Here is a 20250-nt window from a genome sequence, read left to right as displayed (position 1 = left end):
TTGAACGTATTTAAATTTAAAGATTTTTTTTTTCTAGCTTTCAAATGATATAGTTAATAATATAACATTTTCAAAACAAATATTTATACACTCAATCAAAAAACAATGTAATATAATTCCTTGAATTGAATTATAACACTGGTGATTTTTGTCTATTTCGTTCAAAATAGTAATAGTTTAATAAAGTGAGTTAAAAAATATTAAAAAAAATTTGTTTATTAATTAATTGATTTTAAATTAAATTTTTTTTTTTTTTTAAAGATTAATATATTTTTTAAATAATTTTTATTTATTTATTTTTAATTAAAAATTAATTAATTAATAAAAAAAATAATTATTATATTATTGAACCATTACTATTTTGGATGAAATAGGCAAAATTTTATAAGTATTATAATTCAGGATATTTTTGCAAAACAAAAAAATTTATGAGGTTTGTAGTGAAATTACACTTAAAATAATAATTTTAAAATTGTGATAACAAAAAGAAAAGAAAAGAAAAATGACAAGAAGTTGTAATTATTTTGAAAAAGAGGCCCATTTTGTAAAAGACGACATTTTTTAAGTAGGATAAAGCCACCTTCTCCTTTTCGTTTCAACTTTCAACTTCTTCTCATCGCTCTCACCACTGCGAATGTAGAATTATATTTTCTTACTTATTTTTTTAATTAAAAAAAAAGGAAAATCAGAAAGCAAAGCTAAGTAGAACTCGACTCGACTCAACTCAACTCAGCTCAATTCAATCTCTTCTTGCATGTAGCTAGCTCGTCTACTCATTCGATTCGGCTCTGTTCTGCTACTTCACACTCATGGCGAACAACCCCTCAGACGCCCCGGCCGACGATTTCCTCGAGCAAATTCTCGGCTACCCATCTTTCGGTTCGGCCGATAATAACTTAACGGGAAGCGACGGTGGCCTTTCTGGAACGCATGGAGGTCCGATGATGCTCCAGCTCAGCTCCGGCGACGGCCCCGGCCATATTCCTTCCGTTGGTGGTGGCGGTGCTGGGTATCCTGGATCGGTGTTTCCTTTGGGGTTGAGCTTGGAGCAAGGGAAAGCAGGCTTTTTGAAGCCCGAGGAGGCATCTGGGAGTGGGAAGCGATTTCGTGATGACGTCGTTGATGGTAGAGCTTCCACTGTGAAAAATGTAAGATTGTTTTGGAGTTATTGCATATTTTTTTTCTCTTTCTATTTTGGGTTTAATTTGTTTTCGCTTAAAGTGATTGAATTAGACAGAGATGTTGAATCTTAATATTTTTGTTTTGTATTTCTTTCCACTGATTTATTCGAAGCTTGCTTGTCCTCAAATTTGAGTGTTGAAGCACCTTGCTTTTCTGACCTTATTTCACTTGTTTTAATTATAACTGTACTCTCCGAAAGGTTACTCAAGAGGACACCTCTTGTTTGTTTGAGGGAACTAGATGATAAATCAAATCAAAAGCCATTTTGGAAAGTGTGGAGGTGTGGGATGAGATGAAAGCAAATCAAAACATGTAAAAAAAAAGTCATGGTTGTGCATGTGAGTGTGATATTGGGCAAAGTTTAAATGCCTTATACAAGGCTTTCTTGGTTTGGATAGGAGTTGGTAGATGAGATTTCATTTGGGTTTATAATTGTAGAAATGAGTTTATGATACATAGGAAAAACAATTATGAAGAAATAAGGTTATGATTGTTTTCCATTCTTTTGTTTGTGCCTTTGAATACATTTACATAGGCAGTAGGTTCTTAATTGATAGGAATTATTTTGAGGGTTGCCTTACGGATGGCTCTTTAATCCTCGGAACCACAACATATTTGATATGTAGTCGAACCATGGAAGTAGCAACCAATCTAAATCGGAGTAAGATTATTAAATTTCTGTCACTGATTTTTCACACGTTCAAGCTTTATGATACACTTAAGCTGATATAGATATAGATTTCAAATACTTATAAAGTCGATATTAAATACTCCTAATTTGCCGTCATCAACCTCCTTCTTCATAATTATCAAATGGGTAATTATCATAATTTAAAGAAACAGGCATGACTTCCTGTCATAGTTGTTCTGCGTGATGAAATTGGTCTTGTTTTGCAGGTTTTTCATGGCCAGCCAATGCCTTCTACTGTAGCACCACATCCACCAGCAATGCGACCAAGGGTACGGGCTAGACGAGGCCAAGCTACTGATCCACACAGCATTGCTGAGCGGGTAAGAATGATACAAGAAAACAGCTCATGGATAAGTTAAGGGAACAGAGTTCAGGCAGTGATTTGATTTTGTACGCTTTTCATTTGTGGTTAATTATTCCCTCCAATCATTCTTGATTTTCAATTTTTATGCAGTTGCGTCGAGAAAGAATAGCAGAACGAATCAGGGCATTACAGGAGCTGGTTCCTAGTGTTAACAAGGCAAATTTCTTTTTTACTTGCCTTATATGATTTTATTGTTACAGTATGCATTTGTATTCACTTTAAGAGTTATGATAAAACTATTTTTTTTTATGCGTGAACTTAAATCCCTTGCTCCCCCAAACTGAAAAAAAAAAATGGGAGGGAAGGTGTGTAGTCTTTTGTGCAAAAACATTACACACAGTATGGACAAAATTAAAATTTGTTTTCATGTGTGTTTTTATGTCCTTGTTGGGTTCCTTTTGAAAAAAAAAATGGTTCAGACTTATTCAGAGATGGTTTGGATAAGTCACTGCAATAATGTTTTATTCAGCATCATCTCTGCACCTACATCGCTTATAATCTCCTTTTTCATGCAGACGGATAGAGCTGCCATGCTAGATGAAATAGTAGATTATGTGAAGTTCTTAAGGCTTCAGGTGAAGGTAAATAAATTTTCTAATTTCTCTGTCGGTTATGTAGCTGAGCTCGTAAACATCATGAAACCTTTAGAATAGCCACTTTCCCCATCAATTACCATTTGGAACTTTGTTTATCCACCCCCCCATTTCTGTCCGAGCATTTACTTAGTGAAATCATGTTGGTCTGAAGTTGTAGCTGCCTAATCAAGTGGTATTGTTTCCTCATATCCCTTTTCTGCTTTGTCTAAACATCTTATGTTAACTTAATTGGCAACAAAATACACTATATCAGGAGCATAATGATCATAATCATATGGTTAACACCAAAGTGGGTAGATTTTTTTTTCCCTCTAATTTATCTAAAGGGCTTTAAAGAGCGTTTGGTCAAACAAGTGGGAGATGGGGATTCTGATCTGTGAGGGAGGTAGGGCAGGATAGCAATGGGGCTTAGTTTCAATAGTAACAATCATTTCAGAAAAAGAAAGGTGATTTGTTCAATTTTTAAATATTTTACTCATCATCTACTCTACAGGTTTTGAGCATGAGTAGATTGGGCGGAGCTGGTGCAGTTGCACCACTTGTAACGGATATTCCACTATCCTCAGTTGAGGTATAGAATATAAATTTCATGTTGTTGACTGACAGTGTTTCAATTCATATTATAATCCAGTCAAAAACAATATCTCTCCTTTTTTTTCCCTTACAGGAAGAAGGTAGTGAAGGAGGGAGAAATCAACCGGCGTGGGATAAGTGGTCGAGTGATGGCACCGAACGACAAGTCGCTAAGCTAATGGAAGAAAATGTTGGGGCTGCGATGCAGTTTCTTCAATCAAAGGCTCTTTGCATCATGCCCATTTCACTGGCCTCAGCAATATACCATTCCCAACCACCGGACACCTCTAGTGTTAAGCCTGAAACAAATCCCCCTTCATAGACCTCTGAAAAGGGTCTTGCATTCCCTTATGAAGTCCCAAGGGAAAAGAAGAGAAGGGAAAAGAAAAGAAAGAAAGAAAGAAAGCTCTCAGTAGATGCTCCTAGGTCCCAGTCTTATTCGTCCTATTCCAACCCCATATTAAGTTGCTTCAAAATGCAATCGATGTCAGATGCCATAGTTGTTGCTTTTCCCTTTTCTTTATTCAAAAGAGGGTTCGATGTCAATGCTCTTAAAAATGCAAGCAGGCCCTTCTTGCCCTTTGCCAAGTCAAGTAAAGGAGAAGAATTGTCAAAGCTCACTTGATATGCTCTTCTTTTTAGTATTCAATGGTGGGGTGTGGACTTAGTGGGAAATGATGAAAGCACTTTGTTAGTGGGGCTCTCTCTCTCATTTTTGGTATAGTGGGTTGTTGTGGGACCTCTTAAAAGAGATAGAGGAGTACATATATATAATATTATATATGTAATTTTAATTATTTTTCTCTTTGGTAAAGTATTTTAGACGAATGTAATTCCAAAGTTAAAATGGATTATGTTATGGTTGCTAGTTTAAAAAATAAAAATGTTGGCAAAGTCAGCAGAAAATGAGTAGTGCTGCTTTTTTATCAAATCTCCTCGTGATCCATTATTGGAGGATAATCATTGGAGAAGAGATAAACTTTGAACACCAAAGGCATACCATTTCAACATGTAATAAATATAAACCAATTTCAACATGTGGATCGTATATAAGAAAATATTATAGTAATTGTACTAAATAACATTTGCAGGTTTTATGAATCAAGTCTCCAATCTTTTTTTCAAATCATACTAAATAAAACCATGGGAAGAAAGTTGATCACAAGTGTTCTATTGATTAGTAAAGTGAATATTCAATTAAGATTTCCCAAGTAGAAGAATATTCCTAATAAAACATAAACAAAAAGATTCAACAAAATAAATAGATGAATAAAGTAAAAGATATCAAAGAAACCACCTACATATTGGAGAAGTGAACACATTGGCTCCCAAACACTTGAAGCAACCATTATCATCCTCATCCACAAACGAAGATAATAATCCTGTGTGATCATGATCATGGCCATCTTGTACTACTACCACTATGTCTATTTTATGGTCACAAGAAGAAGAAGTAGAAGTATTTGGTTGAAGAAGATGAACAGGTTTGGGTGGCAGCAAATCTTTGAGAGAAGTGTACTTATACAATCCACCATTATCATTGTTAGTATCACAAGTGCCGTAGTTTCTTGATCGAATATCTATTTTTGTAGAGCTCTTAGATAATTTTACTTTTGCCAGAGAAGTAGACATATTTGTTTTTGTGAAATTAGGGACTAAGAAATTGTTTAAGAGGTAAAGAATAGTTTGTAATTTAAATTTGTATTTCAAACCTATCAAATAGGATTTTATTTAAAAGTTTGTTATTTTATTTCAAATTTTAGTTCACCATAAATAAAACAATACATTTATTAAAAAAAAATCTAACAGAATCAAAATAAATATTTAAACATTCGTCTAAATTATATATATTTATATAACGAATGATTTTACCATCATTTTTAATTTTTTTTTATTGTTGGTGACCTATAGTTTTTTTTTGTATGAAAATATATATTTTTTTATACAATTTATTTTAAACATTTGTAGTGTAATATCTTTATCTTTTTCTTTTTATACAGTTTTTTTTTTAAAAGAGAAGTTACAAATACAATATTCTTCTATATAATAAGTGTAAATAAATGAAATTATTGATTTTAATGGTTTTTTATTTATTTTTAGTATTAATTTTAACAGAATATTTTTCTATTTAACAGAATATTTTTATATTTAATAGTAGTTTGTAAACACTTAAACTTAAATAAAATAAAATAAATAATTAAAAAAATTAAAATAAGATATTTTTGAGATATTTTATAATGATAATTATTTAAAAATAATAAATAATTAAACAAATTAAAATAGAATATTTTTGAGATATTTTACAATGATAATTATTTAAAAATAATAAATAATTAAACAAATTAAAATATGATAGTTTTGAGATATTTTACAATGATAATTATATAAAAATAATAAAATAATATATTTTATAACTTAAATAAAATTTAATTAATTATAAACTCACTTATTAGAATAATATCATATTAAACATATAATATAATCTACTATGAATTAACAACAAATTGCTTTTTTAAAAAAACTAGCTAGAAACTTAAAATACACGTATAATATTTAATATTATATTAAACATATAATATATAATCTCTTGTTGTCACTCCCAAATTCAAAAACTATAAAAAACATAAACTTAAACAAAAATAAATGAATTATTTAATTGAAATAAGATATTTATTTGAAATTTATATGACATTAATATAAATTTAATAAAAATAATTAATAAATTCTATAAATAAAACTAAGCAAACGTGCATATTGCATATTTTTTGTATTTAGTAATATAATATCTCTCTATATATAGTTAGGACAATTCTTTTATAGGGGCTTCACTTTAAGCCCTACCGGTAGGACTCTCAGTGTTTCTCGACCCGTGAACAGTTTTCAACGCGATTTTTTTTATGACCGTGTATATTGTAGCTATTTAGAGCATCCTGCAAATTTTCAGAAAATTTCGAATAGTTTACACTACCGAAAACTAGGTTCAAACATGTTGCTTTCCACGCGCATAAAAAAAATTAGTCACGCGTGCTACAACATGTTTGAACCAAGTTTTCGGTACTGTAAACTATTCAGAATTTTCTGAAAATCGCGCTGATGCTCTAAATAGCTACAATATACACGATCATAAAAAAAAATCGTGCCGAAAAATGTTCAAAGGTCGAGAACATTGAGAGCCCTACCAGTAGGGCTTAAAGTGAAGCCCCTATAGAAGAATTCTCCTATATAGTTATATCTAAAAAATGGGGTTTTCTCGTGTATATATAGATAATATGACAAAAAAAAAAGTTTTTTTTCATCAATACGGATATAGAAAATTCTTTATTCATTTATGCTGTTTTTTAAAAAATGTTTCATTTATATATAATTCTTAACTTTTTATTTTTAGAATACGGTCTAACAATTAACTTTATTTTTTAGTTTTTTGGAGTTTTTATTTGGTTTTCTCAAGGGTTTATATATTTTTAGACCCTGTGTTTTATCTCATTATCTGTTTGGACCATCTGTTTTAACAAATTACTTTTTAGACCTTGTGTTTTCTAAAATAGTTCAAATAGACACCTAAACCCGATTTTGATCAAAGTTTTTTGAACTAAAATCACAAATAAGTCATCAAACTAACATCTCAGAACAAAAATACAGTCATTATGCCTAAGAACTGTGTTACTATATTCAATTTTTTGTTCATCAAAATCAAGTTTAGGGGTCTATTTGAACTATTTTACAAAATACAGGTGTACGCCCTAATTCTCCACGGGCTATTAGCGAGCTGAGGTATGGCATAATTATGTCAGCCACGTGGATGCCGCGAACCCGGAGCTGCTGTTACCAGGTCCCACCTCTTTAGCTCGAGATAACCAAAGGCTTACTAAGGTTACTAATGAGTCGGGTCAGAAGTATAGACACCACAGGCTAAGAAGACTTCCAGCTCGAGGCACGTGCTTGAGTTGGAAGCTGTGACCCTTTATAAAGTCAACCACGCAATGTAAACGTGCGTATATCAGACATCACATGTCTAACATATCCTTGAATTCTCAGACACGCAGCATAAACGTGCGTGTTCAGGCACCCACGACTGGGTTGGGTCGTGCGGCCCATTATCCCCCTTACCTATTGATTAGACCACACTTCATTTGTCAGGTTTTAGGAATTAATCATGAATGTTACAGAAGTGACATGACGGGTAAGAAGGTCACGAGATGACCCCCCTTTGCCAACCCCCAGGTGCCCTCTCCTATAAATATGGAGACCCTGGGAGTTGTAAAGGGTTGGATTCTATTGTGTAAAGAAATACCCTGTAAAGAATACCAGGAAACTAGCAATAATATTGGCTGGTGGAGTAGAAGGATTTTAACATTTGAACCACCTAAAAAAATATTCGTATCACCATTTTATTTTAAGATCATTCATATGTTATGGTTCCTTACTTAGCACTAATCCCATTCTCTTATTCTATTAATTACCTGTTGGCGAAGAACCGCGTCAACAGTTTGGTGCTTTCATTGAGAGCTTGTAAGATTAGTGCTATCGCAAATACCCAACCATGGTGGTCACTCGCTCAAGACATGGTAACGAGGCGGACCAACATGATGGGCAGGAGGCCCATCATGCCGCCATCTCCGATGATCAGAACCTTGAAGTTCAACAGCGGCCGGGCAAGCAGCCAATAGGCCAAGATGACATTGGAAGTTCGGCACCCCAGCCACCTAATCCGAACCCAGATTTTTACACGACGGTAGAAATGGAGAATGCTTAACTGAGGAGTCAGCTGGCGAAAGCTAGCCAGCAGATTAAGGAGGTGTTGGCCCGACTACCCCCTCTTACAACCGACGTTAACGTCAGAAAGAGGCAAGGTGAGATTCATAAGTCTCGCTGGGGTAATCGGTCCAGGCCTAGCCGGTCGGCCAGACCCCCGACATCAAATTCTACTCCCTCATCGCACCACCGAGAGACCACCTTTGAAGAACTACCTAGGGCCAAGCAACAGTACAGCCGATTGGTCCGAACTTCAACTCCCAGCTCACTTCCACCCTCGAGTACGCCCAGGAGGGCTCGAGGGAGTTCTCGAAGGAGATCTGAGGAGGGCTCACAACGACAGCCCGTCTCGGCCAGCCGTCCTGCACCCCGCTCAGACCGCCGAGCGCAGGACCCGGAGGTTGGCAGAGCCGAGCGGCCCCTACCTAACTTGATCCGCCCTGACGGGACCAGGATTGCATCCCCGGTCAGACATCCTCCTTCACCGATAAGATATCTGTCTCCTCCTCTGCCAGTCCGAGATATTCCAGCTTATGGGAGCAGTAGGAGAAACCCACCTTCTGCAGGACCTTCCCATCGTAGCAGGGCGCCCAGAGAAGCCCCGGATCCTCACCCCCAAAGGCGGGCTCCAAGCTTCTCAAACGAGAGCTATTGGACCGGAAGCCTCCGAAGTGACCTTTCTGGCGGAGACTTGCGCCAATGCCTGAGCTCGGCGCAAAATCCTTAAGCCACCCCAAGGGGCGACCTCCGAGATCGTCTTAACTCTTAAAGGGGAGACCCGGTGGGAAACGGCAGCCGTGCTCGTCCAAGGGAAGACCTGTCCGAGATACGCGACAGCGGGAATGTCCCATATAACCTATCTCCAGATAGGAGGGAAAATAACCCGCCAAACGTGTACAATGGATCCGGAGCTGTCGAACAGCACCGGAATAACCAAGGGAATCAGGAAAAAACCCTTCAGCGCCTGACTCAGATGGAGGAGCTAATGAGGAAGCTCATGTCAGAGAAAGAAAAGATGAATATGATTCAGGGGACGAACTTGAGCTCTTCGCCCCCAGCATAGCAGCAACGGCATACCCACCCGGTTTTCTTATGCCGCACCTGTCCAAATTCAACGGAGACGGAGATCCGTCAGATCACCTGGGTATGTTCAATACCTTGATGATGGCCCACAACATTGGCCCCGAGCTGAGGTGTTTAATATTTCCCTCCACATTGACTGGGCCGGCCAGACAATGGTTCAAATAGAGTAAAAAACAGTCAATCAGCTCGTGGAAAACTTTCTCTACTGACTTCAAGAGAGCATTCCGAGCTTCCCAGGCCGCCCGCGTCAAGGCCGACACCCTAGCAAACGTAAGGCAACAACCCGACGAGCCTCTGAAGGCTTACCTGAGCAGATTTGCGAACGTCGCTGCTCAGGCCAGAGACGCAGATGACAGCTTTAAGCTCATGGCTTTGAGAACTGGAATCCTCGTCGGAGGGGGACTTTGGAATGAGATACAAAGGAAGGGAGTCAGCTCCGTAAACGAATTCCTAAATAGGGCCCAGGGGTGGATCAACTTGGAGGAGGCACAAGCCTCAGCTGCAGGAACCAACCAGGTCTCTGAGCAGCCCGCTGGAGTGGGAATGGAGGTCGTGACAGCGACCCAGAACATTACACACAATAACCAGTTTGGTGGAGGCAAGAGAAAGGGGAGCAGCGAGGGAAACCAGCACGGCCCAAAGAAGAATAAGTCCATAGAAAAATTTAAGCCGGTCTACGCGACTTATACGAAGATCACCCACTCTAGGGAGAACATCTTCCTAGCAAACTCTGCTCGCCTCCCCTGGAAGAAGCCGAAGCCGTTAAAGCACCAGAAGGGAAAGCGAGACCCCTCCAAGTTTTGCCGGTTCCACAACAACGTTGGCCACAATACCAATGACTGTAGACACCTGAAGGATGAGATCGAGACTCTCATCCGAGCCGGCCTGTTGGCTCAGTACGCGCAGAATAGAGTTCTCGCAAGCCGTCCAGCTCCGGAAGTCCCGGTCAGTCAGCCCGGGTCTTGGATAGATCAGGACGTCCCTCCTCCAGTGATAGGAGGAGAGATCTCCACAATCTCTGGAGGTCCTCATTTGGCTGGCACGAGCAGAGGTGCCCAAAAGAGGTACGTCAATGAACTTAAGGCTCATAATGGAGTGGAGTTCGTCCCCAAGCAGCATCTGCCAAAGCAGCAGCGATTGGAGAGGCAACCAATCATTTTTACTGAAGAAGATGCCAGCCACATTCAGTTCCCTCATAATGACCCTCTAGTCGTAGCAGTACAGCTTGCTAATTGGAGGGTTAGGAGAGTGCTGGTCGATAATCTTGCCCGCCGCATACAATGCCATTTTGGGTCGACCTACAGTTATAGCTTTTGAAGCCATCACCTCCGTCCGCCACCTCGCGCTGAAATTCCCTTCTTCCACGGGGATATGCACGGTCCGTGGCGATCAACTTGCTGCCAGGGAATGCTACAACATTTCCATGGAGGGAAAATTAAAACCCGGGCAGTTAACGATGACCGTCCAAGATGGAGAAGAGGAATCTCAGGAACCTTTGCCTAATCCTGAGATTGAGAAACCTCAGAGCACCGAAGGGGAAAATATCGTCCTGAGTGATGATATTGACCCCAGGGTAGGCGAGGATAAGTCCGAGCTCCAAGCTATCGAAGAGCTCGAGAAGGTAAACATCGATCCACAAAATCCCTCACGGATGGTTAAGCTCAGGAAAACCTCTGTGGCAAGAGGAAGGCGGAGCTGATCAAGTTCCTGCAGGAGAACTTGGATGTGTTCGAATGGTCACATGAGGACGTGGTGGGAATCAGTCCAAGCGTCATCATGCACACCCTCCATTTGGATAAGAGCGTGCCTGCGAAGTCCCAGAAACAGAGGCGCCTGGGAACAACTCGAGCTGAAGCCCTAGAAGAGGAAGTAGCCCGGCTCAAAAAGTGCGGCTTTATCCGCGAAGCCAAGTTCCCGGTCTGGGTCGCCAATCTTGTGTTGGTCCCGAAGCCCAAATGGAAATGGCGGACCTGCATCGACTTCTCGAATCTGAACAAAGCTTGCCCCAAAGACTGTATCCCCTTGCCAAGGATCGACCAATTGGTAGACGCCATGGCGGGGCACGAGCTCATGTCCTTTATGGATGCGTACTCAGGCTATAATCAGATCGCCATGAATCCGGCGGACCAGGAGCACACTAGCTTCATGACCCCAACTAACGTCTATTGTTACAAGGTCATGCCGTTCAGACTGAAGAACACCGGTGCTACATACCAGAGATTGGTGAACAGGATGTTTGCCAACCAGATCGGGAAGAACATGGAAGTGTATGTTGAAGACATGCTGGTCAAGTCGAAGACTGCTGATAACCATGTTTCCGACCTGGAGGAATGCTTCAAGATACTAAGAGAATACAGCATGAGGCTTAACCCGTAGAAGTGCACTTTCGGGGTCGCATCTGGAAAATTCCTGGGTTTCATTGTCAACACTAGAGGAATCGAGGTGAACCCCGATAAGATCAGGTCGTTGCTCGAGCTTCCCTCACCTCGGTCGCGAAAGGACGTTCAAGGCCTGGCAGGAAGGGTGGCAGCCCTTAATCGGTTTATTTCTAAATACACCGACAAGTGCTTGCCATTCTACAACCTACTCCGAGGGAATAAGAAGTTCGAATGGACAGAGGAGTGTGAATGTGCCTTCCTCGACCTGAAAGCGCATCTGGCCGAGCTGCCTGTATTGTCCAAACCAACGGCAGGAGAGCCTCTTTTCCTTTACCTAGCTGTCACAGAAGATGCAGCTAGTGCCGTATTGGTCCGAGAAGAAGACCAGGTTCAAAAACCAATCTATTACATCAGCAAGAGACTTCTTGGGGCTGAGTCTTGATACCCATTGATGGAGAAGATGGCATTCTGTCTTATCACGACCTCCCAAAAGCTCAGGCCGTATTTCCAATCCCACTCAATACACGTCATGACCAATCAACCTTTAAGGCAGGTTTTGCAAAAACCTGAAGCATCGGGATGCCTGTTGAAGTGGGCTATTGAGCTCAGCCAGTTCGAGATTTTGTACACTCCGTGAATTGCAATAAAAAGCCAGGCCCTGGCTGATTTTGTGGCAAAATGCACAGGATTCCGAGAAGATTCTATGGAAGATTCACCCCAGGTCACCTCGGCCCAGGCGTCATGGAAGATCTTCGTGGATGGCTCATCTAATGAGAACGACTCTGGGGTTGGAATCATTTTGGTATCCCCAGAAGGGCATAGATTTCACTTGGCGTTGAGATTCGGATTCAAGGGATCCAACAACGAGGTCGAATACGAAGCTTTGCTTGCCGGGCTCGGGTGGCCCAGGAGCTGAAGGCCAGCTTCGTTCAGTGCTTCAGTGATTCCCAGCTCGTGGTAAACCAGGTGCTAGGTGAATATCAAGCACGGGGAACCAAGATGGCTGCTTACCTGGCCAAGGTAAAAGTCGAGCTGTCCGCATTCGAACGGGGCTCAATCGAGCAGATACCTCGGGAGCAGAACGCCAACGCAAACGCCCTTGCCAAACTCGCTACCTCCGGGGAGACGGAGACTTTGGGATTAGTACCGGTAGAATTCTTGGAGAAACCAAGCCTAGAAGAAGTCGGGGCGGAGGTCGAGATGATCGACGCCAGACCGACCTAGATGACCCCCATCCTCGAGTATCTCACCGAAGGAAAGTTACCCGAAGAGCGTATTGACGCACAGCGGATACTTTACCAGGCTCTAAGGTATACAATGGTAGATGAGATACTATACTGACGTGGGCACTCTCTACCCCTCCTACGATGTGTTCTGCCAGGCGAAGCAAAGACCATTTTGCAAGAAGTGCACGAGGGTTTTTGCTAGGACCACACTGGGGGGCAAAGCTTGGCCCTGAAAGTCTTGAGGCAAGGATATTACTGGCCCACTCTGTCAAAGGACTCGATCTTGTACGTCAAGAAATGTGACAAGTGCCAGCGATTCACCATAGTTGCCCGAGCTCCCCCAGTCGAGCTGAAGATGATCTCGTCCCCGTGGCCATTCGGGGTCTGGGGAATCGACTTGGTTGGTGCCCTCCCCACTGGAAAAGGAGGGGTCTGTTACACGGTGGTGGCTATCGACTACTTCACCAAGTGGGCTGAGGCAGAACCCTTGGAAACAATCACTTTCAAGAGAGTCCTCGACTTCGTGGTCAAAAGCATTATCTGCCGGTTCAGGCTGCCAAAGAAAATCGTATCCGACAATGGAACTCAGTTTGAAAACGACCTCTTCACCGAATTCTGTGAAAGGTACGGCATTGTGAAAAGTTTCTCCTCCGTGGCCTATCCCCAAGCAAATGGGCAGGTCGAGGCCGTCAATAAGACGCTAAAGGCGAGCCTTAAGAAGAGACTGGACGAAGCCAAGGGGGTCTGGCCAAAACAGCTCCCCCAGGTATTGTGGGCATACTGGACCTCGCATCGAACTCCTACGGGTCATACTCCTTTCTCCCTAGCTTTTGGGAGTGAGGCAGTCCTTCCTGTCGAGATAAATATATCATCACATAGAGTCCAGGCGTATGACCAGGACCGCAATCACGAACTACTTTGCGCATCCCTCGACCTGATTGATGAAAGACGAGAAGATTCGCAGCTCCAGCTCGCGCATTACCAGCAAAAAATCACTCGTTATTTCAACTCAAAGGTCAGAAAACGCACATTTGGCATTGGCGACCTGGTCCTCAGGAGAGTCTTTTTAGCCAGTAAGGATCCCAAAGATGGAGTATTGGGACCGAACTGGGAAGGGCCATACCAAATAACCGAGGTCGTAAAGGAAGGAACCTACAAGTTAGCTCGGCTTAACGGAGAAGCAGTCCCACGAGCTTGGAACGCCATCCATTTAAAGAAATATTATCAGTAATACCCTTGTAAGGCTTACTCAGAAAGGCCATTTTTTGTTTATTAAGAAATGAGAATTAAATCTTTTTTCATTATTGTAACACCCTCACTTATTTTAGTTAAAACCATATTTGAGGTGTTACGTTTTAAAACTATATCATAATTTATTACTGCGGAAGTCTAGACATTTTTTTTTTTTAAACTTGAAAACTTATTTCACATTATTTACATTAAACATAAAGTGTGTCTCAAACATATTATACATAAGTATTAAATAACCCAATTTATTTTCAAAACATAACTTCACACTTTATTACAAACATCTCACTGATAACTGAAATAACCCACAAAAGGTCGATGTGTTCATATGTACAAATCAGGGTCAGGACCATGCTTCAGTTCTCCTCATGTCATTCACACATTTCTTTCTCTACCTGCAACACAAGACAACTGTGAGCCTAAAGCTCAGTAAGCAAAGTAATGCATGCAATGCTAATGATTACCCAATATCAATGGACATACACAACTTCTTTTTAAATTTTGGGTCCCTTAATATTGTGCACACTGTTTGAATTGGTCAATGCCTGCAGGGCTTGTTACACATATAATATAAAATCCCATGGGTTCTCCTCCGGCTAGCCATCACCACAGTAGGGCACATTAAAAACCTTATTCCATCGTTGCCCCGTCGAGCTCAAGAGTTAAGGCGGCCACACACTATGGTGTCAATACATATAACAATAACTCATATGGAGGAGAAATAAAAACGGAAATATGGCAAACAATATAATTGGTTCACTAAAACCTAGCCCAAATTATTGGGCAGCCACTATAAGCCTACTATAGGCCTCCGTTTACACTTATTAACACTTTCATTTGCCTTTTCAAAACAGTGGCACTGAACTTAAACTTCTTATTACAACTTTCTTTTATGTTGCACAAAACTTGCAAAGGCATCATATAATTAATCATCATAATATCATGCATGGTCTTATATCATATAACAATTTACTATATCACTATTATGCCAAGCATACAAATTTATGATGAAGTGTCAATGTATGTTAATATCACTTACTCACAAAATATTCATATAATGCATACTTTCACATAACATATAATTCTTGTGTTGCAGTTGAGTACTTTACTTACCTTCTGTCCAAAATATAATTCACCGTGTAACAAGTGGTGTCTTAGGTATTGATGTGCTTATCCTGACAATGGCATGGATTTCTCATCATAATGATGGCAGTAATACATTGAACTCTCATTTTAAAATACCCATAAAACATCATATCAAATTTCATACCCAAAACATGCCTAAAATGCCTTAAACCACTTAGATCGAGCATTAGATTTATCTTAGACATTTGGAGAAATTTTGACAGAGTTTCCCCTTAATTTTAGCTATCCTCAAATATCAAAATCAACCAATAATCAACATCAAATAACCTGCCATAACCATATATATCCCAAATACCAACATAATTCATCATAAAGTTATCATATACCGATTTTGATAAAATTCTAATTTCCTAGATCATCACCTAAATTAAATGAGTCTCCACATCTATTCAAACATTTATAAACACATATAATCTCTTATAAACTCAATCAAATAACCAAAAATTAGCTTGTACTCCAAGAACCCCAAAAACCTCATAAAACACAAAATTTCACTTACCGAGCAACTTTTCGGCGAAAACACTTTCTTCAAGCTTTTCTAAACCTCAAACCACTTGGAAACCCCAAGAAATATCTTAAAAAAGATAAAAAACCATATATAAGATTTCATAAAAATTCAAAAACATGGTTTAACTTCCAAGTACAAGAACTTACCATAAAAAGGCTAGAACTAAGCCTAATCTACTTCTTTGGCTTTGCTTTCACTTGGATCTCCTTAGAATTTCTTCAAACCAGCCAAGAAATGGTTTTTGGTTTTCTTTTCTCTCTGTTTTTCAGAGTAATGGTCGTGCAAAGTGATAAGGTTGATGAAAATTCTTTATTTTCAATGATTTAGCCTTATTGTATCAAAATTTGACACCTTTCATCTCATCATTTCACCTTTTGACTTATGAAAACCTTATCACTTCAATAATTTCGACTTAATCATCTGCTAGGCATAAGTGATAAATAATTATGTGTAAAACACTCACACCAAACCTTAGGTCCATATGACTTCATACTCAATAGTTATGCTTACCCGATCGAGCGTAGCGCACTTATGCTAAACTCGTTTTGACTTTGCATCAATACCACTGATTATGTATACCTTCCATCAAGAATTGATCTAATGGTTCTAAAACCATTTTTACATCATCAATGAGACCTTAATCATACCTCGATTACATTTGGTAAATCCATAAATACTCAATTTTACACCGAAATACTAGTAATCGATATTGTACTATTTTTCACTACTTAACCTATTTTGCCTTCTATATCTCACTTTTATCACTTAATTCCATGCCTTGTCCATATTTTTCATACTTTCTTATATCTTGAGCACATCAAACACCCATAAAAGACAACTCAAATGCCACAAGGTTAATAATATTGAGCATACATATAGACATCACATACACATCTTTTATACTTATACATGAAAACACTTATAAGAATATGCATATGCTCAAATTATACATATTGTATGATATGTAATGCAATGCAATCATGTGATTATTGGCTATATTATATCAAAATAATGTGGGTGCTACAATTATTGTGTATATTTGCGAATGTAATCTCAAGTAACCAGGAAATACCCTTTCCTAATTACTTGGGGGGCATATGGTACCTAGATGCAACCAGGTCGGCCTAAAGACTTAGAAGTTGATTCAAATCGATTGATCGATGTTTTTCTTAAAAAACACTAGATATTGATAAAGGATTAACGCGAACTAAGTCGTATCCTGGATATAACCAGGTCGCCCTAAAGACTTAGAAGTTGATTCAAATCGATTGATCGATGTTTTTCTTAAAAGCACGAGATATTGATAAAGGATTAACGCGAACTAAGACGTATCCTGGATATAACTAGGTCATCCTAAAACTTAGAAGTTAATTCAAATTGATTGATTGGTGTTTTTCTTAAAAAGCACAAGATATTAATCAAGAATTAACGCGAACTAAGTTTTCAAATTAACGTCCTGGATGTAACCAGGTCCTAAAACTTAGAAGTTAATTCAAATTGATTGATCGGTGTTTTTCTTAAAAAGCACAAGATATTAATCAAGAATTAATGCGAACTAAGTTTTCAAATTAACGTCCTGGATGTAACCAGGCCCTAAAACTTAGAAGTTAATTCAAATTGATTGATCGTTGTTTTTCTTAAAAAGTACGAGATATTAATAAAAAATTAACGTGAACTAAGTTTTTAAATTAATGTCTAGGATACAACCATGACTCATCTTAGAAGTTGGCTCAAAATTGATTATGTTTTTTCTTAGAAAAGCATAAAATGTCAATCGCAGCACCAACAAAAACTAAGACTATTACCAAAATGCATAAAGGCAAAATGATGTAAATAAATTAAAAGCAAAAAGTTGGTAAAGCCAATTGTCTCGAGGTTAGAAAACCTCATACAAAGTTACAAAAAAAATATATGTTGTTCGAAGGGTAGAAAGAAAAGAAGTCCTAGGCCCCGCCAGGCTGCTTCGATGAGGTCACCACCTCGCCCTCCTACTCGGCGACTGCGGAGGTCTCCCCGGTCTCGGAGGGCGCCTCTTGCTGAAGGCGAGCTTTGAACTTCTCCAGGAAGCTGTCCCATGCATCCGCCCCCAGAAAGGAGAAGTCACCATCTGGGTTGTATACCCAGCAATGGTACAACATAGCCTCCATGGAGGAGCTAGCGACTGCCCTCTCCGTCGCCAGGGTGGCCTTGGCCTCCTCGGCCTTGGCCTTCGCGGCGTCCAGTGCGGCCCTGGCCTCCTCGAGCTCAGTCCTCGCAGCGGCTAGGGCGGCCTTGGTGGCCTCTGCCTCCTGCAACTTAGGTCGAGATGCGTCTAGATAGGCCTGCGCAGTCGCCAGGGCATCCTTGGCATCCTGTTTCTGTTGTTGGGTAGTCTTAATGGCAGCCAAAGTTTTGTGGTGCTCGCCCCTCATATCCTCGAGCCGAGCCCTAGATCGGGATATGCTCCGATGGAGAGCCAAGGTACCCTGCAAGACAAAAAGATGATAAGGCAACTACCTTAGAGAAAAAAAAACAAACATGTGATGCATAATGGGCAAGGGATACAAATGGAAAGGCCAACTTATCGTGAGAGCCATCCCCAGCGAAGACTCCATCACGTTCTCTGGGCTCCTTGTGTCGATCGCCCGTAGGTCCCTCTCGGCGGCATTGTAGTAATGGTCCACGGTGTTGCTCGCTGTCTCGTAGACCGTTCCCCGAAAGACATCGGGGATCTTCTCCAGAGCCCAGGGGTTCACCGGGACACGCACCTCAGGGGTTGTGGTTGACAAGGTCCCGGTGGGCACCTCCGTTTCCCGAGCAGGGTCGGGAACTCGCCGGGGAGGAGGAGGCATCTTCATTGCAGGAGGGGGCGGAGGCACTTTCTCCTGAGCTGTCGGAGCCTGGTTTTTCCCCTTTGCAGGGGACTTAGAGGTACTCCCGATGGCCTTCTTCACCAGCCGGAGCTTTTTCACCATGGGCCCAGAGGCCCCAGAGGAAGGGTTCCCTCCAGGGAACATAGCTCGCAGGTTGTTGCTCCCGGGCTGAGACATCTCCTCTGAGAAAGCAAAGGCAAAGTATTAATATACAAGTAGAAATATTTATGCAAGACAACAAAAGTTAAAGGGAAAACAGATCTCAAGTATATTGAAAGGGATCCTACCCTCCGAGCAAGAGGAGGAATCTATGGTCACGACCACCGGCCCCGGAGCTACAGCGGGGGAATCTAGGATAATGACTTCGCGGGCTGGAAGAGGCTCTGGGTCTGAATCTGGCTCAGGACTAGACTCTTCTACATATTGCCTAAGACCCGGAGCTACTATACCCTCTCGAAGGGAGGGCCACGACTGAAGATTGGTCTCATACTCCTCAAAAAAGACCAACCTAAAAGCTATGGTGTTATCTACGACTACAGTGCCCCTAGGGCGGCTACTTTCGTAATCCAGCACGAGTTGGTCGACACATTGGAGTAAGGTTATGTCACGGTCTGGGTCACTTCGATGACGGTGAACGGGCTGGTTAGGATTGCACCTAGCTAACCGAAGGTCTGCAGTGGCCCTATCTAAGTCCCTAAACATATAAGGATTACCTTGCCCAGAGGGACCGGCTGCTGCTCCGGACCGAGCCCTCTCCTCGTCTGTTTCTTGGGCGACCTCCAGCGCCCGCTTCCGCCTCACGAGGGGCACCTCGTCCTCCTCGTCCTCTTCTTCTCCCGCGGCGTCCTCCTCGGGGATGGACGCTATCTCGCGAGCTGGAGGGAGGCCCCGCGGTCTCCTTAAGGCCAAAGTCTGGCCTGGGGAGATTAGCTTGCACGCCAGCATCGTCTCGTCCGACACAAGCTAGCGATAGTCCTTTTCGCTGGGGGGCAGCCCCGCCAATGTCTCGTATTGACCCCCGAGGGTCACGGACTTGGCCGTCCTCGCGAAAATGGCTGCATGGTTGTCTCTAAGTCAGGAACTAATAAAGGAAGATAATCAATAATCAACTTACAAGCTAAGAGCAAAGGGTACTTACGAGGGCGATTGAAATAATGATGTTCGCAATTGCGAAACACCTTCGACATGAAAAACTGGTCTTTAAAGTCGTTGGGGTGGCTGGGCAGCTCGATGATCGCAGCCGTGTTTGGAAAACGAGTCAGATAGTAGAACCCGTCGCCTCGCCCCCTCTGCTCCGGGCTGGCCTTGAGGCAGAAAAAGTAAAGGATGTCCGCAGGCGTGGGGACCTCCTATTCCTACTTCAGGAATAAATATCTCAACCCCGCTAACAAACAGTAGGAGTTAGGGGGGAGCTGGAAAGGAGCCAGCTTCACGTAGTTAAGAAAACCTACGAAGTACTGGTCCAACGGAAGGAAGGCCCCAGCCTTGAAGTGCTTGTCACTCTAGGCCGCGTATTCCTCATCGAGCGGCGCCCAGCTCCGCTCGCCTTCTAGGGGAGGTCGGGCGTTTAGGGGCGCCCCTCCCAATCTCAATATTGTGGGAAAGGAATATCTTATTCACTTTCCCCTGGTTGGTGATCTTCGAGACGATC

At 41.2% G+C, this 20250-nt stretch overlaps 1 protein-coding gene and 1 long non-coding RNA gene across 3 annotated transcripts; one reads left to right on the top strand and one right to left on the bottom strand.

Moving 5' to 3' along the window:
* Nucleotides 1-600: 600 nt before the first annotated feature.
* Nucleotides 601-3799, top strand: LOC133785701 (transcription factor UNE12-like). The gene is made up of 6 exons (XM_062224919.1): nt 601-1148; nt 2080-2193; nt 2328-2393; nt 2753-2818; nt 3327-3404; nt 3501-3799. The coding sequence occupies exons 1-6, from the start codon at nt 810-812 to the stop codon at nt 3726-3728; spliced, it is 891 nt and encodes a 296-aa protein (XP_062080903.1). The 5' UTR covers nt 601-809; the 3' UTR covers nt 3729-3799.
* A 10485-nt stretch (nt 3800-14284) lies between these two features.
* Nucleotides 14285-16054, bottom strand: LOC133785696 (uncharacterized). 2 transcript variants are annotated; one of them, XR_009871426.1, is made up of 4 exons: nt 15894-16054; nt 15739-15813; nt 15207-15268; nt 14285-14488 (listed from the first exon to the last, which is right to left on the bottom strand). It is a non-coding gene; the product is annotated as an uncharacterized LOC133785696 (long non-coding RNA). The 2 variants fall into 2 exon arrangements; XR_009871427.1 differs by lacking the exon at nt 15739-15813.
* Between the last annotated feature and the right edge of the window lie 4196 nt (nt 16055-20250).

Source organism: Humulus lupulus, chromosome 1 (genome assembly GCF_963169125.1).
Source record: "Humulus lupulus chromosome 1, drHumLupu1.1, whole genome shotgun sequence".
Classification (NCBI taxonomy): Eukaryota; Viridiplantae; Streptophyta; class Magnoliopsida; order Rosales; family Cannabaceae; genus Humulus; species Humulus lupulus.
This window is presented reverse-complemented; position numbering and strand designations above follow the sequence as displayed.

What these genes read in the sequence shown, in the direction of transcription:
- LOC133785701 (XM_062224919.1), top strand. Translation starts at nt 810, where the DNA reads ATGGCGAACAACCCCTCAGACGCCCCGGCCGACGATTTCCTCGAGCAA. An exon ending in GAGCTTCCACTGTGAAAAAT is followed by an intron (nt 1,149 to 2,079) that starts GTAAGATTGTTT and finishes CTTGTTTTGCAG; the next exon opens with GTTTTTCATGGCCAGCCAAT. An exon ending in TTCCACTATCCTCAGTTGAG is followed by an intron (nt 3,405 to 3,500) that starts GTATAGAATATA and finishes TTTCCCTTACAG; the next exon opens with GAAGAAGGTAGTGAAGGAGG.